The following is a 24,174-nucleotide window of genomic DNA, read 5'->3' as shown; positions in this document are numbered from 1 at the left end:
GGGATTTGTCGATTTTCAACACCTTTGGCGACACCTGCTGGCATTGTGCTGTTTTAAAACAACATCTTTCACTTTATTTGCATGTCAAAATATATCTAGTGTCGCTTATTATACGTCTCCGAGTCCTGAAAATGCCACGTGTTAAAACATTTCAGTATTTTTCTGTTATAAGTCATAACAACACAAAAAACGAACTAATCATTCTGCGTCACAAGTCACGCCAGTAAGAAGCCCCACTGCTCGATGTGCGCATGCGTCTCCGTGGACGTGGCAGTGACGTCGCCAACACCGGAAGTGGTCAGAACTGGAAGTGAAACACCGTCCTCCGTACCGTCAATAAGCCGGGAATACTGTAAATAAAAGACGAAATGGCACATTAACCGTGAGTAGACGTTAATACGACATTATACTGTTTTGTTTTGTAAATATTTCGACCCTTTTGCAGTCGAATGATTTTAAACGAAGACAGAAATTGTCGAGTTAAGGGCCGATAAGCGCTCAGCGCTGCGTAACGTTCCTATGCGGTGTCAGTCAATACAGAGGCATAAACAAACCTGTAAACATTTCATTTTTTCATCAGCCTTGTTGGTTTATTGTTCGTGACAGGTTGTTTGTCGAATTGATCATGTGTTACGCCTGTTGATCCAGAATGTTCTAGTTGACCTGTATAATCCGATAACATGTGAGTTTAGTTTGGTTTGACGGAATGAAGAGACATCCAGGTAAAGGTGCTTTCAGGATTGTTTGTAAAATGTAAATGTTGTTCTAACTATTTAACCCAGTCACCTGTTAACAGCTGCTTTTTGTGTTTGCTATTATTGTTATTACATTTGATGACATATAACTTGTTACTACTTTGCATTTTAAGTGTGGCTTAAGTCTATACTGTACAGTTGACTGATTGAATCATTCTTTGATCCTCAGATGATGTGTGGAGACATTCGAGAAGTCACCTCCGTCACATTCTACTAACATCTGAAGTGTTTGCTTTGACCTCATCCACACCATTTAACAAAGAGTTTCACACCAGTGGATCACTTTGAAGTCACCGTCACTCAAATACAAGAGGTTCTGCGCCTTTACCATGACCTGTCGAGACCGTACACTCGAGTTTCAGTCGGCTTGTAAGTCACTGCAAGGAAGACAGTTACAGGTACGGCACTATAATCTATATAAAATGATCGGTCAAAAAAACACTTCTGAAGACGTAAACACCGCTTGTCCAAAAGGAACTAACTGTATCTTTTTTTTACGTTCGAACGGAATACAGCTAACAGAACATGTATCATAACCAAATCTTGTCCAATATTTTTAAGCTTTAATTGTATATGCAAGATTCAAAATAATCTAATTCAAATATGAAACCTGAAGTGCTGCTGGACCAGTATTTGCATCTTTCAAAGTGGTCGATATCAATCTACAATCGATCATTATTTGATCCATCAGATATTGTTGATATGTGTTTTGTTTGGGTCACAAGGATTTAGGTTTTGTCAAACATCTCTCTCACTTTGTCATATTTGTTTTAGAATGGGACTCACGCAAAACCTGTCATTAATGCCCTTAAACAGCGAAGTGACTTCACTCTTATGGCCAAGTAAGAGTTCAGATGCATTCAGTTTGGTCTTGTCCTGTGCTGTGTTTTCGCTCACTTAGGCGCAACAGCATCTTGTCCGGTTTCCTTGAGACTTTGTCCTTCTGACATGTTGCTTTGTTTCTCTGTAACAGGAGAATTGGGAAAGACTTGAGCAATACTTTCGCCAAGCTGGAAAAGCTCACGATTTGTAAGTAGCATTTCATTTAAAGAATTCATCCTTAAACTTAAAATAAAAGCAAACATGGAAATTTCAAATCAGCGATGTTTGTTCTCTTCAAGAAGTGAAATGGTATCTCTAATTTTATTATGGTTATTCCCAGTGGCCAAAAGAAAGTCGTTGTTTGATGATAAAGCAGTGGAGATTGAAGAGTTAACATACATCATTAAACAGGTTGGTGTTTTGTTGCGTATGTGCTTTTCTTCTCCATAGCCATCATATGGAATCAAATGCATATGAATGGCATAAATCCTCAAAAGTTGCCTGTAGGAGTGTTTGCATGTGTGTTAATGATCAGTGTTTACCAGAATATTTGATATTGTTTAAGAGCAAACCTATTGCAGACACCTGATCTAGTGTTTTTGTCTCTCATCAGGACATCAACAGTCTGAATAAGCAGATCGCACAGCTGCAAGACTTTGTGCGATCCCGCAGTGGCCAAAATGGCCGCCACATCCAGACACATTCCAACACAATCGTTGTCTCACTGCAGGTACAATCGTTTATCTGATATTCTATCAGTACTCAGATATACACTCATCAAGAAAATATACATCCCCTGGCTGTAGACAGTAGGGGTGGTTGGTCTCACGTTGATCGACACTCAATAACCATATTAGCTACCACACCTTTCATTCCCTCACTGCAATATAATCCAAGATGTATCAGTCTGTGAATGTTTGTGTTGCAGTCGAAGCTGGCATCCATGTCCAACGATTTCAAATCAGTCTTGGAAGTGAGAACAGAGGTATGTTTCGATCTGTCTTCTATATGACCAATTCTGTACTTTTTGAGGCCGTCAGTTCAGTGTTGATCGAATGGCTTACTTATACATATTTAGTCAACTGCTTGGAAGAAACCACAACACACAATTTATCTGCTGTTCCAGTTAAATTTCACACCAGCTTTGTTTTAGATTTAACTTGTAGTCTTCAATTGCCTATTGAACCAGATTGAGTAATGTAGTTGTACACAGAGTGTTTATAGTTTAAGTGTTGTTTCCTTTTGTCTGTGTGTAGAATCTGAAGCAACAACGCAGCAGAAGAGAACAGTTCTCACAGGCTCCGGTGTCAGCCTCACCTCTGCTTGCCAATAACTTCAGTATGTTACTTTCACTTTCAACTGCTGTGCTTCTGTCACACAATGTGAATTAATTTGAACCTTCTAAAGGGGAACGTAATCTGTATTTTTTACACCGATCAAATTGATTGAATTAAATAGCGTCACCTCACATATCCAAAAAACACTGTACTTTTTAAATGATTAAATAAATCATTGTTAAAGTTGACAAGCAGTTTTTAATATTTTTTATTGGTTAGATATTTGTAAAACCCAGTGACAAACATAAAGGGTGACTAAAAGTAATGATTTATGGCAACAAAAAAATCACGAAAAAATTAGACACGGCTTCTGAAAGACAGCAGCGATATGTAAACACGATATGTTTCATTAAGTGATTCATAAAGAGATCGAAATCGAAATCATTTTAATATAAAACAGGACAGGTCATGAAAAGTCCCTAGATTTTTCCTTACACTTAAATTTCAAGGGGTTTTTGCATACAGTTATTGATCTATAAATATAAGTCGTCATTCTGTCTGAATTGTTCTTACGTTATGAAAAATGAAATGAAATGAAATAAAAAATGAATTGGTATTAAACCTATACTCATTTTTTGTGAGAAAATATCATTCCTATTCCGATTTGTTTTTCAAAAACATTTGTAAGGTTTCGAAGGGCAGTCTTTATCTTTCATATTGAAATCTAACACAATGTTTCATGTCTTGGCTCTCACAGACAGTTCGGTTCTGATGCAAGATGAGTCAAGGAGCTTGGGGGGAGATGTGGCCATCGACATGGACTCCAGAGCAAATCCTCTACAGCTACAGCTCATCGATGAACAGGTGCCGTTCTCTCAGATACCACGGCTAGAGTTAGAAATTAACTGTGAGCTGTTTTGATTCTCAAATTTCTTTCCGTCCGTAGGACTCGTACATTCAGAGCCGAACAGACACGATGCAGAACATCGAGAGCACCATTGTGGAACTGGGTTCTATTTTCCAGCAGTTGGCACACATGGTCAAAGAGCAGGAGGAGACGATCCAGAGGTCAGACAACCACACATACTATACACACTACAAACCTCTAATTCAGAATCTGTCAAATCATGAATTTATCGTCTGTTATTTGCCTACCATCAGGATTGACGGCAATGTGGAAGACACCCAGCTAAATGTTGAAATGGCCCACACCGAGATCCTCAAATACTTCCAGTCCGTCTCTTCCAACCGCTGGCTTCTGATCAAGATATTCCTCGTTCTCATCGTGTTCTTCATCGTCTTTGTGGTCTTCCTCGCTTGATGGGGAACGACCCTGAGTGAGAAGTGATGAAAACGGATCCAAAGGGGTTGAAGGTGGGGCAAGCGGGGACGGACTCGTGGGCGAATGTGCAAAACACGGAAGGACTGGACTGTGGGGGGGCTCTGGGTTATGGGGTGGATTTTGATGTCTGAGTGACTTAAATCAGTTCAGCTGTAATTTCTGGCACTTCTCAGAATCGGCTCTCTCACTGTAGAGAGATGATGATGAAGGTGAAACTGAGATTAATCGTGTATTTAGGGAGAGGAGGGTGTTCTGATCTACATCTGCATTAATATTTGAGCCTCCTTTTTTTTATAATAGTCACTTATTAAAAAAGAAGGCGTTTTCTCCCTTAATGGTTTGATTCTTCAAACTGGTTTAATTATATTTTTCCGACGGTGTTGTCCATAATCAGCGATAACATTTTTACAATAAATGATATTTGATTCTGATAAACCTGATAAAAATACCACAATAATCTCTATTAGTTTTTATATGAAAGTCTCTTATTTGCTTTTCTGAAGAAATGTTCTGTCATTATTTCACCCCAACAACTAAAGAAATGAATATATTTCTCACAAAGACAATAAAGCCCTTTTTTGTCTTTCATGATTTGAATGTGATGAAAATTAAGCATTTTTCCTTCAAAATCTCATTATTTTTATACTTTAATTAACTGCATTACAGTTTTCTCTTTCTTAATCGCAAAATATATTTATTCTTTTGTGGGGTGAAATGTATCAAACAGACATTTCTTGAGATTTGTCATCTCTCCCATAGTGTTATTAAGGGCCCTGTTAATATAGGGCCTTAATTATTATAAGCTGTTTAAAATGTTCACTTGCTTTTCTTTTTGTTATCCGAGTTTGATTCTGCCAAATAGAGGAGTAGAAGAAAACTGTCTGGTCTTATGATTTTGCTTTGTTTTATGCGGGAACGAATGAGGGGCGAATGAAGACCGGAGTTTTGTATATAGGAATTTACTGTACTAAGAGTAAAATGCAGTTTAACGGGCCAAACGATAATCCAGACGGTTCTACAAATCCAGATCATGGCTGAAAAATGTGCACGTGTGAGTAAGACTGGAACCAAACATCTGCAAATGGAGAAGATTGACACTTTGATAAATGTTTTCATCTTTTCTAAGAAGCAACTTTGGCCCAATGAACATTTAAGCCTGGAAGATCTGCTCCCTCATACTGTGAATAATAAAGGAGGAGAACAGCTAGTTGAGATGATTGTGAATCCTTTTGGATGGAAGCAGCATTTTGAAGGTCAAACCCTAATATGATAAAACAAGGAGTAAGGACACTCTCTCTCTCTTTCTGTCTCGCACACACCACATGCTCAGACTCGTGTACAGTGTATTATTTAATGAGCACTTTTTATGAAAACTGTTTCTGGGCTTTTTTAGCTGAATGTTCTCTCTTGTGTCAACTGAACACTGTTGTAATGTAAAGGGCAAACAGTACAGAGTAAAACACATCTAGGAAACTGATCTTGCTGCTTTTTTTGTTTGTAATGGTGACTATAGAGTGGTGATGGACCGAAACTGCACTTAATATATACATTTTTATTTATTCATCATTTTTAAATGTATTGCAGCCCATTCATCAAACCTCAGGAGTGACCAATCATCCAACGTCAATGTGAAAGTCTAACCCATGACAAGACAAAAAAAAGAAATCATGTCTTTAACATTTTCCAGGTTATTACATAGAACAAATATTTTTTAACGTTCCTAAAAATATGTTCAAATATTTCTGTTAAATTGCTTAAATGTGAACATGAAATTATTTTCTATGCAGTATTTGAGGTCTAAAAAATACAGAGCATCTTTTCTGTTATTTCCACCCGATTTATTTTCTGCAGATAAATGCAATATTTTTATTTGAAAATAGGAAAAAACTGCTTAGTGGTTCACAGAATAAAACAAACATTTAGCCATAGACCTAGAGACAGTCAATTCAGAAAAACTGAAAATAATTTTGAAATGGTCTCTTATTTAGCTAATACGGGGCTATTTGTTTACAATTAGTTAATGCATTAGCTTAAATGAACTAACAATGAACAATACTTATACAGCATTTATTGTTCATGTTAATTTCTGCATTAATAAAAATCAAACGTTGTCACTGTTAACAATGCATCATGAATTAACACGAATAACTATATTGATTATTAACAGGGATTAATAATACTGAAAAACTAAATTGTTCATTGTTAGCTAATCCATTTACTACTTAGCACCTTACAGTAAAGTGAACGCTTCCAACGATCTCTTAGCAAGAGATAGCTTACAGTGTCCCTGTCTGAACGCACTGTGCATTGAAAAAGTCGCTTGAAATGCATGTATATTTTTCAAAGACTCCTTTGATTTTTCATGAAGCTGAGCATTAGTTTACACACCAAACACAACCACGCAACGCGGATATAAAAGTTTTAACACATCCTTAAAATATTTTAAGAAGTTATGTCACTACAGTTAATGTAATAATATTTAGTAAGCTAAAAAAAACTTTGTAAGTGAATAATAATTGGCCATAGGCTAAACTATGGCCTATAGTTGTGATTTTTGGTATGATTAACAAAAGCACGAAACCTCCTTTCAAGATTTCTCCCAGCATGAGATTTTGACGCTTGTATGACTTCTTCTCCACCGTCTATCCCTCATTCCTGGCTGGCTAAAATTTCTTCATGTTTCTCTCATGCCATCCTGTTCTTGTCTCTTGTTCAGCTCTGGGCTTCCTGCTCAAGGGGGGTGATCTCTGGCATGCTGAAGCTTCTTCCCTTTCTGGTGCGCATGACCGTCATCACCTGTTCTGCCGCCTCATCTTCATCCGACCACGTGTTTTCTTCCTGCAGGTTGTTGCGGGAACCCCCAAAGCCTCCCTTCCCACGGCCCAGGGTGCGGAACTTAGATCGAAACGTGACAAAGGAAAGGCTTTTGCTGCGCTGCTTCTCCCAACGGTTCACCCGATCCTCGAGCTCGGCGTCCCCCTGAAGCTCATCCAGACAGTTTTGCAGGACGCTCCTGAACAGCTTCGGTACCTCCGGCACCTCTGGCTCAAACTCGGACACGAGTTTACGGAACCTTTTGCAAAATTGACATTGAAGACAAGTGAACATTTCAGATCGATGTACAAGCGAATACACAGATTGAAGCGACTTCTCACTGGTCAATTTTCTTACCTCACAATTGCCGGACCACACTGTTGAGGTGGTATCTGAGCACACAGGTCTTGCAGGTCCAGAGCGTCTCCTGGAGTGAGCTCGAAGGGGATGTGAGGCTGAGGTCCGGCCAGCCAGCTGTAGTCCGCGGAGGAAGAGTTACGCCGTCTGCGGCTCTGGGCCTCCTTTTCTAGTCTGATTCGTTCGGTCCGTTTCACCATGGCACCCAGCTCCAGCATCAAGGTGTTGGTCACTAGCTCCTCTGGGCTACGCTGGCCGGGAACCTTTGGCTCCAGGGAAAACACTACAGACCAGGGAAACATCTGTGAGGGCAAAAAAGAAATGTGTTACACAGAGAGAAGCAAAATCAGAAGACCATTAAAGGGATAGTTCAACCAAAAAATACAAATCATTTCATTTGTTCACCCTCATGTCATTGAAAATCTGCATTTGACTCTTCTGACTTCTGTTGAATATAAAGAAGATATTTTAATAAATGTCTTGGTGAGTTAACGGGGACAATGTTGTTTGCCTTACAACTTCTTCAAAATATATATTTTCTTTTGTCTTCCAAAGAAAAGCGTCATACACAAGTGAGGAAATGATGAATTTACGATTCATAAAAAAATCTAAATTCCCTGAACTATCCCTCTAACAGAAGGTAAACGTATAAATTCGACACAATACGATCACTATTATAGTTAATACTATAGATTTTAATAACGTGAATCTTCTCAATATTTGGCAGACGTGTGAATTATCTTGAAGTAACCATATGCTCCCATGTTCTCATAGTCGGGTGTGGTTTACACTATTTATCATATTAATACTTCGAATAATGTTATTTACACCAGAGTGCAAACAATTAAGCACATTATTCACGTTAGTACATTACTGTTTACATGGGGTGCAAATAACACACACTGTTTGCGAAAAGCACAAAATATATACTACCTCTCAAATATGGGTTGGATGTTTTCAGATACTGAAGGTATAATCCTGTTTTTCGTTTTGTGGATTCAAAGAGCAAGATACAGCCAAATTACCAATCCAAGGTTTGGTTTCCACCCTGAGGACTCCAGATTCTTCTTCTGTGCGTTGTAGACGCTGTAATCCTGTATAAATATACAAGCCGGTGATAAGCTCAATGAACATGCACCTTGCACATGTAAACGGTTGTGACCTCCTCATCATAAGAAGCTGACTGCACAATATCTCCTTCTGAACAATATGATGCATTAAATGCATGATTATTTTCACATTTTTTTTGCATAGTTTATGAATTGTTTATTAAGCTGTTACGTAACTCATCCTTGTGTATCTGTACGCCTGTGGGGAGAGTCCTGGTAAAGGGTTTCCGCTTAATTCAGCACTTCAGAGTTTTAATCTGCATGTGTGTGATGATCTTGGATTACACTGTGGCCCTACACGCTTCTGAGAAACAAGGGTCCAAAGCGGTGGGGATAATCTGGTTACGTACTGTATTGCTCATGCTGGTGTTCACAGACCAGTAAGAGTGACCAATGGCGTTACCTAATGCATGAGGTGTACCTGAAACAAGGTGCCTGGAAATTAAAAATAAAAAAGACGGATTAGAAACACATTGATACGTTTTATTTGATGTCATTTCTTCAAATGGGCTTTTTTGGACACTGAATTACCTCAATGTCAGATTTTAATACGTCATCATCAAAATAATTCATTTGTCAAACTTGTGCCTTTGTATTAGATGAGCAACAGTTTGATATTGTGTTGCTTACTCTGACTTATTAATTTATTATTTATTTATTTAGATTTACTGCCCAATAAACAAACAAGACAATAGGTAAATATATCTTAAAAGTTTAACGTTCTCCAAAAGATGCTTTCGTTGTCTACCTCTGATTACATTCTGAGGCCCCGCCCACTCCCGGTGACATCATCGACCAGCACATCAGGTTCCGCCCGCTGTAGTTCTTCTGACTGAAGCGGTGACCGCGTGCTCTCGGACTGTTTAAATGAACGAACATTATATGTGATAACATCTACACAATTGTGATTTAAACGTCGGGATCGCTCTGCTTCAAACTTTAAAATCGCCGGTAAGTGACGCCACATTGATTCATTTCGCAGGAAAATATCTCGGCGCTTTGCCTGACAGGAATTCGGTCTGTTTTTAAACGGTGTCGGTACATTATATAAAAAAATAATTTTTTTAATGGGCTTTTTCCAGCAGCCTGCAAACTGTGTTTTATTTCCTACCCGCCCGCCAGCTGGAATACAAACATACTATGGCGAGCGTCTATCTAATGAATATTAATAACCCAGCGACCAATCGCGCTTCCTTGTTTATATTTATGAGTTAATGCGACACTATACTAGGATTCTTAACTTCATTCAATTAAAATCTATTTTTTCACACGTATAAACGCCCATGTGATCTTGCAAACATGTGGCTAGTCTGTTTATAAATATGTGTAGTCATCTTTGTGGTCAGGCAGTATTGTCAGCAGTCGCAGTCTGTCGTCAGGTGTGTGTGAAAGACCCCAAACCATTACGCTTTGTTTTGATGACGATAACGACACTTAATCTGTATTTTCGCAGTTCAGCGAGATTAATATGCTGTATTTTCTTCATATCTCGCTGCTGGGTTTGTTTAGCTAAACTAGCAGAATGTTATGGTCATAAACACACTTTCTCTGAGCCCGTTTATGTGTCTCTTTACTCTTGTGTCTCTATATTTGACGTGCAATTAATCGAACATTAATCGTGATCGTCAATACGAAATAATCGAGGTATGCGATTATTGTGCCGCAAGGATCCTCTCTTTTCTTGTAGGATAAATCCACAGCTCTTTACATTTATCTTTCAGTTAAATTCGGAGTTTAAAAGCAAAGTTTTTTTATTTTCTATGTTTACATTTAGTCATTTGGCAGACGCTTTATCCAAAGCGACTTACAAATAGTACGATAGTTACTAGTTTCAACAAAAACCAGTCTGGTTACATACTTGTTGTTTGAAAGAAGTCGATTTAAATAATCAGGACCTCAATATTGGCCAAAATAATCGCGATTATGATTTTAGTCATAATCGAGCAGCCCTATATGTGGTTATAATGGTTCTCTCTTGCGTTTATGTCCCGTAAGAGGGTTTCCATGAACACTCTGACAAACACACCCACACAAACACTGTACGTTTCTCTCTAAAGATGCGAATGAACCGAATCATCTTTCCTTTTGTCATCGGTGAATGTTATAAACACGTGAACTGATATTTCTGGTCTGAAACGAGTACAGACAGCTGAGAGCTTCTTCCCCGAGGCAGAACACGTGATCACGACTCGTGCCAAGTCTTTAATGCTGAAGCAAACTCATGTTTCCTCACTTTCAGCGTTGGATGACCAGCATGCACCACACTCTTTGAAGCATCGATCTGCGCTCTGTAACCATCCGCAGCGATGAGTTGGCCCGGCGAGGACTGGACCGTCGGTCTGACGGGTCACGTCCTGCAGAAGGTAAAACAACTTGAGGCTCAAAATGAAAAGTTGACCAAGGAGAGACAACAGAGACAACTCCAGCTGGACAACTCGGAGGCAGCGCTGCACAAACAGAAACAGAAGGTCAGTGATGGTGATCTCACAATGGATTTCTCACAAACCATCATTCTCATGTCGTCCTCCTTTTTTTCCTATCCTCTCCGTCAGCATGAGGAGGTGCGTGTGGAGCTGGCTGCGGTTCAGAGGGAGCTGGGAGGAGTGCGCGAGGCAGCGCAGGCGGACGTGCGGGTCAGGGAACGGCTGGCTCATGATTTACAGGTCAAAACGGGACAAGTACACTCGCTGGAAGGCCTACTTGAGTCTTCCAAAAACTCCATCCAAAACCTCACACAGGACATCAAACGGTGAGGTGCACATGGTTTCTACTTCACCCAAAAACGAAAATTGTGTCATCATTTAGTCGCCTTCGAGTTGTTCCAAATCTGTATTAATTTCTTTGTTCTGATGAACACAGAGAAAGAAATTTGGAAGAATGCTTATCAGACAGATTTTGCCCCCCGTTGACTCCCATAGTAGGAAAAAAGTGCTCAAGAAATGTTTGCTGTCTTACATTCTACAAAATGTCTTTTGTGTTCAACAGAACAAAAAAACGATAAAGCAATTTTTCCTACTATGGGAGTCAAATGGGGGGCAAAATCTGTCTGATTACAAGCATTCTTCCAAATTTTTTTCTCTGTGTTCATCAGAACAAACACATTTATACAGATTTGGAACGACTCGACGGTGAGTAAATAATGAATGACATTTTTGGGTGGAGTATCTCTTTAAACTTTGGCCTGAAGAAGCCAGCCAAAGCCAACCGGAGCGACCCATAACTCTCTCTCTCTCTGTGCAGGCTTGAGGCAGAGGTAGAAAAGCTGCAGAAGGCAAATGGCTCTGGGGATTCCGTATTGTTTTCCACACCTTGTTGGAACATGAGCTCTCCCTGGGACCACAGCGGTACCATCCCTCGCTCTACCTCTATTTGTTTTTCCTGATTCTTGCTCTTTTGTTTTCTGTCTTTTGGCCTATCCTCACTATGTCCTTCTTTAGAGATGACAAAACATCCTCTGATAAACTAGGGAAAAGATTGTTTTGTGACTTATTGAAGGTCCCTTAGGGCTGATTGCATAGAACAAAGTACTATTACATTGTTTGTCTTTCTGGTCTGTGTTTTATTGGCGGTGCCTAGACTGTGTGTATGTTCATATTGCGTGTTGTTGGTGTCTGCGTGCGGGATGGTTCTAGAACTATCCGTACGTCATTGTACTTTGACTGTTTTGTAACCTGTTTGAACTCTGCAGGTGGTTTCAGAGCAGAAGGTGATGGCAAAGCACAGCATGTCAGAGTAAGTCATCCGCGCACGAAACTCTTTCAGGAGCAGAAACCTGTCGCCTTTCTTATTGAGGATCATTGTTTATAAATGCGTTTCCTGTCGGTCACTTGTTTGACTCGTCTCGTTTCCTCTTGTAGCAACAGCTGCAGTTTGGTGACATCCCTAAGCCTGTGTCGGGCGGGGCTTCCTCTCCGTTTCCACAGCAACCACAGAAATCCCTACCCATTCGGCGTGACACCCGCCAATCGGAGGCATCCACCCCCTCCTCCATGTTTCCATGGGAACGGGAGGATTTGCGGTCCACTCCCAAAGGACAACCAGCTCCTTGTGTTTCATCCGGTGATGTCATCAAGAGCAATGACTCGGGGATAGAAGAGGCCTTGAGGAACGAGATTGATGGTGAGCTCTCCACACAATATTTGGGTTGAAGGAGTGAATTTACATTTTGACCAGAAAACCAGGCAAGGTTGAGGTAGATAGTTATCGTAATATCTAAAAAAAACCTTTTGGCTGATGTAAGCAAGGCCACAGGGGTGTGACTGCTAGCGATGTTTAAGTAAATACAAATAATATTTATTCGCTTGTTTTACACCTTCCACATGTCTACTCAATTGTGATGCAATTCTACATTGCATCATTTCCCTCTTTCTTTTACTCTGAAATGTGTTCTAAAAGTTAAATGCTTTCCCAAAAGGCATTTCTAGTTGTGTTTAAAGGTCCAGTGTATGAAATTTAGTGGCATCTAGTGGGTGAGGTTGCGAATTGCAACCAACAACTGACTCCCAACCCTCCCTTTGGAAGCACTACGGTAGATGACACAAAACTAGGATGTCTTCGTGTTTTCACTTCTTCGCCGAAGGGGATAATATATTTACGTAAAGGGATCCCGCAATGTATGCAGATAGCTCATTCTAAGGATTTGAAAACATAACACTTCATTATGTAAGGTCTTTATACACCTCTGAAGACATGGTTATGTATATTATATTGCATTTCTGTCAATAGATCCTCTATTAACACACAGCACCTTTAAGGTATGGTGTTTGTTTCTATGGATCATGTTCACGTTGGGGAAATTCTTGCCGTGTAGCATCCCGGATTCTTACTTTTGTTCTGCTGTGGCATAAATAGATAAATTGGTATCCAGGGCATTTAAAAATCCAGGCCACCTATCTGTGATTTGTTTAATAGTCGTAAATGAATCCCTCATTTGGTCCAAAGTCTTTGTTTGCTCTGTTGCTATGAGAGGTCTGCTGGTCTACCCCATCAGTGGCACAGACAAATTTGTGTAGTGTTTGCATGCGAATGAGGTTGGAGATTTATACAGCAGTCGGCTGAATGCGAGCACAGAACTAGTTTTGCCGTAAGAACCAGTATGTACAGTATGATATTAATGTAGTTTTCCTCCCGTGTGCATGTGTTTGCTAAATAACCATAGGAACAGAATAATGTTTATTTATGAGATATCAAGTTTATTTACATAAACGGGCTGATTATTAGAGGAAACTGTCTGGTTTCCAGTAGTGCAAACCCCATTGAAGATCACACAAAACCCACCCCTTCACACACAATATGATCTCAGGATTTGAATATGCATGATGCGTCCTTTAGATTTTTGCAGGCGGGTTTTTGTAATCAGGCTGTGATGCAATATGAGTGTCCCACATGGATTGGTTTTACGTAACAAAACAATTGAAATGCTTGGCATTGAGACTTCGACCGATACAGATAGCTCATTATTATTTGTATATATATATTGGATACCTTTAAAAAACAACAGTGTTGACTTAAACTGATATGGCAACACATGCATGTCTATCCAGGACTCTGAGGATTTCTAATATTGTGTAAAGTTGTATGTGATTGCTCAACCTCATATCTGATGGTTCTTGGAGGATTAGCAGCTGTTGTGCATGTGGGCTTTAAAGAATGCGTTTAAACATGTCATTTCCTCTGCTATACTCAAGTTCAGATTTGCGCAGTTAGAGAGAGAGAGAGAGAGAGAGAGAGAATCAGCGCAGGCGAGACACTAATAAATAGAAATGTCTCTGGCCAGAATTAGATGCATTTGATTTGTGTGCTGCCAGCTAGACCGATTTCCAGTGGGTGTGTACGTGCATTCAAGACAGAGGGATGAATGTTTTTGTGTGAATGCTAAGAATGTTCGCCATTGTTTAGTTGAGTCATCGGGTTGGTCTTTATTCACACACAGCTGATCGTGACAGACCTCTACGGATCTACATTCTCAGTTTAAACACAGTCCTTCAGATGCCTTCCCCATTGGGAATGTAAACTTCGCTGGAATGTAAATTCCCTTCTGGTGGCTGTATAAAACAGCCACAGTGTCAGATGATCCAGCAGTCATTTAAAAGGATCATAGTCCACATGTTTATTATGGTTTGTTTTCCTAAAGTACACTCACAATAGTTCCTTGTATTAAAAACAGTTCAGAGAATTCTGCCATTTTACACCTGCTGTTTGTGCTACTGTATGTTTAATACTTCTACAAGTAAATCGCCTCAGCTGTCATTGGCCAACGTTGAGGAACTGGTGGATTTTCACAGTAGAGTAAACTCTTGGGAAATGTCAAAGTTATAATGTAAATCATTTATTATCTCTCTCTGTTAGGTCTGCGCGTGCGTGTATCTGACCTGCAGCGTGAGGCACTGCTGGAGTCTGAGCGTTTGAAGGACGTGGAGTCTCGTCTTGCTCAAGCTCAAAGAGATATCAACACTAAAGAACAGAGTCTGACACGCACCCAAGACCAGCTGACCCGCGCACAGACCCGCATCACACAGGAGACGGACCGGGTCAGCACACAAATGCACCACTGTTGTGTTTCAGCCACATTCATGTCTCAAAGCCAGAGGAACAGAATCGTTTGATTCTCACATATAAGCACACAAAATGTTGTTGTGGCAGTGTTTTGGCCATGAGACATGAAATCTGCAGTGTGACATTCACCCCAGAATGAAAATTCTCTCATCATTTATTCATCCTCATGTCATTCCAAACCTGTATGGATTTCTTTCTAAGCAGAACACAAAATAAGATTTCTTTAAAAATGTTGGTAGAAGAAAACCAACATGTTTCAAAATATCTTTGGTGTTTTGCAGGATACAGTCATACACGAGTGTGAGGAAATGATGACAGAATAATATGTTTGGGTGAACTATGCCTTTAATAATTGTTTATTTCATAAAAATACCAAGTTTTCTTTCTATATGATTTGTCTACCCACATTTAAGTATCACCATTTCTTTCTGCTTTGCTTTGTGTATGATGTGTGATGCTCTCGCACTCTCTCGCTCGCTCTCTTCATGTGCTGTGTAATGAACATTTATGTGTGTCTGCAATTGACTTCTGTGTGTGTGTGTGTGTGTGTGTAGGTCCAGTCTGTTGAACAGAAGGTCAAACAGCTTCAGGAGGAGTTGAAGTGTCAAAGGCAAAATGCAGAATCCATTCGCTGCAATGCAGAACAGCGCAGGAAAGACATGGAGCGAGAGCATCAGAGGGTGAGACGTGTGTGTTTACGTGACGGTCCCTCTGCTGCATCTACTGCCCCACTGCAAATCAACCAGTCATTTCTAATTCAACATAAATAAATCCTCAGTTTTAGAGCTGGATGTGGTTTGTGTTGTTCAGGAGCTGTTGGAGCAGCAGAGAGAGAGACAAGCGTTGGAGAAACAACATCAGCAGGAGATTAACAGACTCAACCAGGAGATCCAGCAGGCCAGAACCCTCCACAACACGCTGCAGGCCCAGCACGATAAGGTACCTGTGCGAGTGGTGCTTGCTTGGCTACTTGACACGTGAGGAAATGAGTAGAAACGAAACAAATGAAGTTATTTTCAGAGAGCCGTGCAATAAATGTGATAAAAAGCTTTAGTGCAGTTACAGTTTTAACAAGTAACTTGAAGTATAGTTTCGCTACAGCACTGTAGATTTATCAGTTTGCCAACCAGCAGATTCAAAGTAGCATCTCTAGGACTGCAGATACACCCACAATCCCTTCTGGCCTAGAAATATTTCTTTATTTTTGATAATTTTGTTTGAACTTTGGTTGAAAATCTCAACTATCTGTCTGTTTTTTTCCTCTGCTCTCTCGCGCCCTCTTTCTGGGAGTCTCATGGGAGCTACACTTTGTGTGTCCACTGGTCAATGTACTAATGTCACCTCTCCTTCTCTCTCTCTCTCTCTCGCTCTCTTCTCTCGTGTCATTCTCCCGCTGCTTCTGTGTTTTCTCATATGTTTTTATTCCTCTTTTTCTGTTTTATTCTCTCAGAGGATACAAGAGCAGAGGTCAGTGTTTGGTGTCAGTGTCAGTTCTGTTTGAAACTCATAGCATGGTTTCGCTGGTATGTCTTGTATCGAGTACAGGAAGGATATACAAGGATTTGACCTCACACATTCCATCTCATGTTTCACCTTGGAAAAATCGATTCAATTGCCGTGTTTAATCATTGAAAAAACAGGTTTTAGTCTTCAGTCATATTAATCTGTTATTATTGGTTCAACTTTGGACGTTTTACTTGCACAGAATATCATTCGTTATTTGTGCATGGGCTGATAAGAGCTGTGTTGAAATTAAGACACGCAATACAAACATACAGTAAAGGTCAATGCAGAAATCAATATGCATACAGAAACATTCTGAGCTCACAAAACTGATACAAATGACCAAATGTGTGGTTTTTCAATATGGAGTTTGTGATTCTGATGTTGCATTATGCATTCTGTGGCCAAAATAAATACATTATATAACATCATTAAAAAAGCGTTGATTAGGAAATGGCGTCATGTATGTTTCCTGATAAAAGTCTGAAATGATTTTCCACTTCATGAGTTGAATACACTCACAAGCATTCGTTTGTTTGTCATGGGTCATTTAACACTGTTTGTGTGTGACATCCTGCATGAGGCCGTTTGACGTGACTCAAACTGCAATTCAAACACGTTGATGAAGATTTCATCAGACTTTCTCCCGGCACACCCACTAACCCTTCAGCTGTCTGCCTGTATGTCTGTCAGGTGTGTTTGCAGAAGCAAGGTCTGGAGAGAGATCTAGAGGATGTAAAAGGAAAACTGAAGAACACGGAAGCGGACCTAAAAGAGAGCCAGAAGAGAGAGACCCAGACAGAGGCCAAACTCACGGTACAACACACACACAGACTTCATACAGACGTCAGTCGAACTCCGTCAACAAACACATTCGGCCTGTAGGTTTTCTTTTGACTGTGTTAAACCAGGGAGAGAGAACCAATGAGACACTAAACAGCCCTAAATATTTCACCTGGCTATCTAAGTTCATTTACTTTATGAACCATTTTTACATTTCAAAAGAAGGTCGCCGCTATTTGTTTTCCCAGAATCGTGTTGCCAAAAGTAGTTGTAGTTATAATGAGATCGAGGCCGTCAAAGAGAGGGACACAAATAGGCCCGAACTCCCAGCGCTACTACTGGTACTTACTCCGCACAATTCACAGACTTCCCCATTATCTCATTATGATTTTGGTTTCGGGTGTAATGGCTTTATTTATAGTCTATGTCCAGCATAAGGGCCAACAATTATAATCACAGAAACCTTTCTGTGCAGTTTAAAGCACTTTATATAGCAAGGAAACCAGAGCTTGAGGGGAGTTAAATAATAGAAACGCAGATCAGATTATATTACAGTGTTGGTTAAACTCTTTGTCCTATTAAATTCTTTCATTGTGTGTTTTTTAGGTGCGTGTCCTTGTCAAACATGACTCGCCCCAATCTTTTCTTTTTGCCCTTTATACAAAACTTCTGTTTGATTTAATTGCCATTAATGAAAATGCATTCCTGCATTAAGAATGTAGTTTGTGTCTGCACTGGTATGATAAGTGTATTATCTTGTTTGTTGAGCTGCTTTAGCTTTGTTTTCTGCATACACCTCTCATCTTGTCCTGTAGGAGGCGCTGAGGGATAACGAGAACCTCACTGTGTCTTTGGGCCAGATGAAGAAACAGGAAAAAGCTCTGCAGGAGGAAGTGAAGAGGCTGACAGACGAGCTTGCCGAGGCCCTCAAGCTAATAAAAGAACTGAAAGGTTAGACCGGCACAATGTTATCCTTAAGGGGGGGAAGATTGTGTGCGGTTTAGTAGGCACGCCTTGTTTCTCGTTGTGGTTTTGTCTCCCCCTGCTGACCAGAGTTAGACAGCGCACCTGCTCACAGCACATGTCTGTGATGTTTTTATGAGACAAGCCAATCATAAAATCAGACTCTAACTCGACTTTACATTCTGGTGCTGTACAAAACCAGTTGACAACTAAATAGTTAAAGTTTTGGTAGTAGATTGCTTTTATGTGTAATTGTGTATTTGTAGTTGAGTGTTATTTTTTGGCCAAGGCACCTTACATTTTTCTCAAAGATGAGCTTTAGGTCACACTCCAAGCACAACATGCGTACATACAATTTTTTATATGTCTTTAAAAAAGTGTTAGAATAAAGAGTAATCTTTTGTATATTTGTGTCTTTCCTGTAGCTCAGCTGGCGGCGGCTCCTCTACCAGTGTCTGTTCCTCACTTCAGCTCTACAGGAGACTGTTTCTCTCCCTCTGTTTCCGTCCATCACGACCGCTCTCCTCCTCACCAACCCTCCACTCAGAGAAAGAGAGCGCCACAAACAGGCCGAACGAGAGAAGAGGAGAGGATGAAGTACCCCTTAGGCAGAGAGCCAGGCGAGGGCATGGATTCAGAGCACATTGTCAACTTAGGTTCTGAGGAGTCACAGAGGTTTAGAGCGAAAGGTGTTGTGACACAACAGAGCAGCCCACTGGAACGCAGTGACACTGATGTGGACATCTCACTGACAGAACAAGACACCGGTATAGAGGACGTGGACACAGACTCGTTCATGTCTGACTCAACCATCAGCACAAGGTCTAAAAGGGAAGACGTCACAACAGGTAATGTAGAAAAACATGACTCTGCGTCTCATAAAGATCTGAAGAAAGAGAACTCCGAGCTCCGTGATGAACTCAGAGATGCGAAATACGAGCTTCAGAAGCGTCTGGATGACCTGGAGTCCCAGAGGAGGGCGGAAGCGGAGGCCAGGACCAAACTGAAACAGCTGAGCCGCAAGCATTCGACTCAGACAGAGCAGCAACGCGCCAAAGCTCTGGAGCTCAAAGACAGCATGGCCAAACTGGAAGCTCAGCTGGAGCAGGAGAAGAAAGAGAACACAAAACTACAAGAAAGTCTTGACTTGGTAGAAAGAGAAGCTGAGAAGAGGCAGGAAGAGAAGGAGAGGGAGCAGAGCTCTGAGCTAAAGGAAGTCAAAGCTGAGATTGAGCGAAAGGAGACGTCCATGGAGGAAGAAATGGAGAGAATGAGAAAGGAGCTGGAAGACCTTCAGCGCAAGCTTGAACGGGAGCGAGAGGAACGGGAACAGCAGAGAGAAGAAGAGAGGAAGAAAATCCGAAAAGATGAAGCCGAGGGACTAAAGATTGCACAGCTTCAGGAAGAGCTGGATAATCTTCGGAGGTGTGGTCAGTTAGAAGACAAGATATCCCAAGAAAATTTTCCCGTCGCTTATTTACAACTAGATCGCCACCTTAACACTAGCAATAAAGACTCTACTGAATCCATCTGTGACTCCGTGAACCTTCATAACACTATGGTCTGCAAAGAAACCAGAGCCGTGGAGCTTATTATGGATCTTGGAGCACAAACTAAACCAGGGACAACCACAGCGGGCAAGACGGAGATAGAAGAGCCTCTGGCAGTGAGCTCAGAAACGACAGATTTGGACGACACTACCGTTTTGGAGATGAAACGTTTGAGGGAGGATAGAGATCAAGAGGCAGAGAAAGCAAAACTAGCTCAGGGAAAGCTGGAAGATCTGCAGAAGCAAGTGAACACACAGACCAAACACCTGACCCAGGCTTTTGAAAGCCAAAGCAAGAACATCGAGAACCTGCTGAGAGAGTTACATAATAAAGAGTGCGCCATCCAGAGGCAAGCTGAAGAACTGCAGAAATGTCAAGAGAAAATCACGCTGCTTGAAGCACAGCACGATAGAGAGGACGTCGTCTTCGGTGAGGTCTCTATGCACCCCGAACCTTCTACAGAGATCTCGAGAGAACTAAGCTGCGATTCGGTTATAAGCAACATGAGCATAAGCGACCAAGAAATGTTTAATGATGATACACAGCAGATTTTGAAGGACTCTAGTTTACAGCTGCCCATTGAACACTCTGTAAGCAGAAACGTTGAACAAACCAACACTAAAGATGCATCTGATAAGCTACAAATAACCACTGAAGTTTTCAAGCCACATGAATGTCCTCCGTCTTCTAGTGTCAATTCTGAAGAACATGAACATTCTCAAGTGTTTATCAATAATGCTCAAGAAACTGAAAACTCGTCTGTATCGAGTTCTCGCTCGAAAGACGAACGAGTTCATGATGTTTTAGATGACCCCACAAAAGATGATTCTGAGTTTGAAAGGGGGATGAAGGAATTACAGGACCCTGAAAATCAATTAAATGTGTCAAAGACTCAGAATGAGACGCTCGCTTTGGTTAATGAAGAAATGCTGTCTGTCAAACGAGAAAATGAAGAGTTGAAAGCAAAACTGAGATGGTTGGAGAAAGACGCGTGTGCTGACAGGACCTTTAAAGAAGATCAAAACAATGAAAAGCTAAACGAAGAAGGTTTTCAAGACGACGCCTCCTCAGGACAGGAGAAGTCTGTCGTTCCTGATGAAAACTCTGACGATAAAGGGATGGAGGGAATGAAAGAAACAGATGTTCATGCTTTTCATAAAACGGTACATTTTAAATCAACACTTTCCCATTTACATTCGTGATACTGGACCGTGATGCAATCTTTTTTATTTTCCTAAGAAAAACAATCGATCTGTTTTTAATATCATGTTTATTTTCTTCTTTTGTGTGTCTCAGATCCAGACGCTACAAGACCAGATCCAGAACCTCTCTGAGCAGAACAGGACACAAGCTGAAGAACTAAACCTCTGGAAGATCTCTGCCATGGGAGAAACTGAGGCCAGCAGTTCTCCCTCCATCACGCTGAAAGAGTTCGAGATAATCCTTCCCTGCAATTCCGTCAAACCGTGCAAGCAACAGACAAGGTAACACACGGCTGTTTGACTGACATTTGTTTGAGATGAATCAGCGGTGAGAAATATAGTTGTGTAAATAACGTTTCTTCATATTGTGTTCGGAGTGCAAGATACTTAAAGTGAATTATGGGTATGCTGGACTGGAGATGATATGTTTTGGGGAAGGTAAACATAGATTCTGTGCAAGAGAGATGTTTATACAGGACGCTTCTGTTTCTTCTGGCTGCTTTAGGACCATAGACATGACACATCAGTGTGTATCAGAGGATGGGAATGAACAGACCAACTTACCTGAAACACAAATGAAACATGTCGGGAGAAAACCTGCTGAGGTATCGCTTTAGTCATTCAAATTCAATACAATACAATACAACCAAGGTGCAGTGTGAAATGTTTTAGAGGATTTTTTGACACAAATGCAATATAATATACATAACTATGTCTTCAGAGGTGTATAAAGGCCTTACATAATGAAGCGTCATGTTTTTATAACCTTAGAATGACCTATTTCTATCTACACACACCGCGGGTCCCCTTACATAGAATTCTCTGTTGTTTCTACAATAGCCCTAAATGGAAAAACTCTACAGAGAGTTTCGTAAATACGTTATCTCCTTCGGCAAAGAAGCATAAACGTGTTGACATCTTTGTTGACAACCTTTGCTTCGAAAGGGAGGGGTGGAGTGAGCCGCTGGTTGCAGTTCGCAACCTCACCTCTAGATGCCGCTACATTTCATACATTAGAATATTTCATACTTTAAAATATATTTACAAAAATTGTTTAGTCGCAGCTGAAAAATCGCAATATTTAAATATGCTAATAAAGTGCTGTTTACTTGTTTTCAGGGCCTAATGACTGAAAATGAAACCATGATCACAGAAAACAGTCAAGAAAGTGCCACCGGCTCTGCTACACACCCAGATGAAACTCCTCCAGTCTGCACGTCACACATGATGACTAGTAACAATAAAGATGGACTATCAGATCTTCAGCAGATTGCCTTAATGTCTCCTGTGTCTCATGGCATCACGACCGGCGCCGGAGCCATCGGCCAGGAAGATGCCTTAATCAACATTTCCATTTCAAGCAAATATCAGACAAAAGTAATCAACACCAAGCCAATCACAGAGCCCCATGAGAACCACGATTCCCAGAATTCTGACTTGCGCACTGCGCGTAATCAGATTGAAACCACGGATACCGTTGCTTTGGATAAACACTGGTTTCGCCATGGAGATGCAACGGATAAACAGAACATCCGTCGCGTCGCTGAAGTGGGTTCGGCATCACGGACAAATGAGTCTTCTAAGGGTCAAAGGTCAGAGAGCTACGAGGTTAATGGAGATGGTAACAGGACAGAGGTCGGAGATGTTCAAAGTGTGTCTACACAGACAGAAGAGAGCGGAGAGTCGAGTGACACGACAGTGTCTCGTGTCCACCGCGGCACTCAGGTGGATAACGTACAGCCGGACACTGATGAAGATGAGAGTCATGAACAACCCGCTGACTCGCTGCCCCTCTCGCGCACCCTACAGTCTGTTACAAACCAGCTGCTGTTGTCCAATGCTTTCCCCATGAGTGACCCGGCTCACCTCGCAGAGCGCATCAGACAAAACCGCAATCGCATGTCTGCGGCATATGACGACACTGAGTATGAACCGTACGGCCTGCCAGAGGTTGTTATGAAAGGTGATATCAAACGACTCGTGAAGTATTTGTACGTTTGCCTTTTTTATGTTGCTTAGGGTTGAAATATCATCTTTTCTCTCCATAGGCTTTGCCGACATCCCCAGCGGGCCAGCTTGTCCATACGTCCTGCGTAGGGGGCTTCTTGGTACCGATGCTATGCCCCTTCCACTCAAAGAAGCCACACCCAAAGATGAAGATGAAGACATAGAGCCATAGCTCTCACTTTATAGCATAGCACACTATTAAATCCCATAGGTACTGCATTTCTGTGCATATGTTTGTGATGCATTTAAAGAAACATTTCACATTTCACAGACCCTGTCTGTTCTTTCTTCTCGTGTTTCAATGGGGAAGGAACATCATTGGCGCTTTAATCATAATGTAAGTTTCAATGGTACCACGTTCCAACAGAACACTTTAGTCAAATACTTCAGATTGAAAGACATCAAACTTTTCTCCAGCTGAACTGCCTTACTGTGTGTTTTGATGTCATATGTTTTGGTTTGTATAGTGGAGCCGTTTTCAGCTTCACTTATGTGGATGTAATATATTTTTGTTTGCATAGAGGTGGTGTTAGCCCCTGTTTTATATGAGACTTGAAATTTGTGAATAGCTCTATTTATTGACAGACACTTTGTGTGTGTGTGTGTGTGTGTGTGTGTGTGTGTGTGTGTGTGTGTGTGTGCCTGCGTGTGTTGTGTGTGTGGTACGACTCGGATCAAACCTGAGCCTGTTTCCGATCCTTGTATGGTGATTCACCGTCAAACACTGTTTCTCTTTCTCTCTGTCATCTCACGGCTTTATAATGCACACTGGAGTATTTATATTATTTGTCAGTTTGCAAAGTGGCGTTGCATGGATGCATTTTTAATGTAATACATTTAATTGACGTGATATGTCTTTTATGCTCCCCAGTGTGTTTATTGTTTTTCTGTGATTAGCATTTTCAGTTGGGAATGTTTACATTTATTAAAATGAGTTATTGAAATGCATACGGTAATTTGTTATTGTTTTCTTTTCATCTACATTCAATTTGTAAGTTTGAACAAGTCACAAGTTTTTAGGCTATTCATTTTCAAGGGTATTCCATTTTTAGTTTGAGTCATTTTCAGGTTGAAGAGAAAAGTGATAAATGTCCGTGCTGACGTTAGGGTCAATCGAAGGATTTCTTGGATGAGC

The 24,174-nt window shown here is 40.8% G+C and overlaps 3 protein-coding genes across 5 annotated transcripts; 2 read left to right on the top strand and 1 right to left on the bottom strand.

Moving 5' to 3' along the window:
- The first annotated feature begins 205 nt into the window (after positions 1-205).
- On the top strand, positions 206-6,314 carry stx5a (syntaxin 5A). 2 transcript variants are annotated; one of them, XM_079479769.1, is made up of 11 exons: positions 206-382; positions 925-1,153; positions 1,530-1,597; positions 1,729-1,784; positions 1,918-1,988; positions 2,191-2,307; positions 2,506-2,562; positions 2,834-2,915; positions 3,612-3,718; positions 3,801-3,922; positions 4,016-6,314. In XM_079479769.1, exons 2-11 carry the CDS (start codon positions 1,085-1,087, stop codon positions 4,173-4,175), a joined length of 909 nt encoding a protein of 302 aa, XP_079335895.1. In that variant the 5' UTR covers positions 206-382; positions 925-1,084; the 3' UTR covers positions 4,176-6,314. The 2 variants fall into 2 exon arrangements, with proteins under 2 accessions (XP_079335895.1, XP_079335896.1); XM_079479770.1 differs by lacking the exon at positions 206-382 and adding an exon at positions 383-722 and having other exon boundaries at positions 4,016-5,674.
- Positions 5,536-8,691, bottom strand: LOC306907582 (protein RD3). 2 transcript variants are annotated; one of them, XM_079479771.1, is made up of 3 exons: positions 8,301-8,685; positions 7,368-7,669; positions 5,536-7,269 (listed from the first exon to the last, which is right to left on the bottom strand). In XM_079479771.1, exons 2-3 carry the CDS (start codon positions 7,667-7,669, stop codon positions 6,909-6,911), a joined length of 663 nt encoding a protein of 220 aa, XP_079335897.1. In that variant the 5' UTR covers positions 8,301-8,685; the 3' UTR covers positions 5,536-6,908. The 2 variants fall into 2 exon arrangements, with proteins under 2 accessions (XP_079335897.1, XP_079335898.1); XM_079479772.1 differs by having other exon boundaries at positions 5,737-7,269; positions 8,393-8,691.
- A 597-nt stretch (positions 8,692-9,288) lies between these two features.
- On the top strand, positions 9,289-23,987 carry LOC306907842 (uncharacterized protein). The gene is made up of 16 exons (XM_079480287.1): positions 9,289-9,427; positions 10,716-10,944; positions 11,029-11,225; positions 11,717-11,820; positions 12,165-12,208; positions 12,334-12,595; positions 14,825-15,006; positions 15,586-15,711; positions 15,842-15,970; positions 17,228-17,350; positions 18,133-18,268; positions 18,706-20,993; positions 21,127-21,314; positions 21,538-21,637; positions 22,152-22,995; positions 23,081-23,987. Exons 2-16 carry the CDS (start codon positions 10,783-10,785, stop codon positions 23,209-23,211), a joined length of 5,016 nt encoding a protein of 1,671 aa, XP_079336413.1. The 5' UTR covers positions 9,289-9,427; positions 10,716-10,782; the 3' UTR covers positions 23,212-23,987.
- Positions 23,988-24,174: the final 187 nt, after the last annotated feature.

The sequence above is a fragment of the Barbatula barbatula genome, assembly GCF_947034865.1.
Source record: "Barbatula barbatula genome assembly, chromosome: 18".
In the NCBI taxonomy this organism is placed as follows: domain Eukaryota; kingdom Metazoa; phylum Chordata; class Actinopteri; order Cypriniformes; family Nemacheilidae; genus Barbatula; species Barbatula barbatula.
This window is presented reverse-complemented; position numbering and strand designations above follow the sequence as displayed.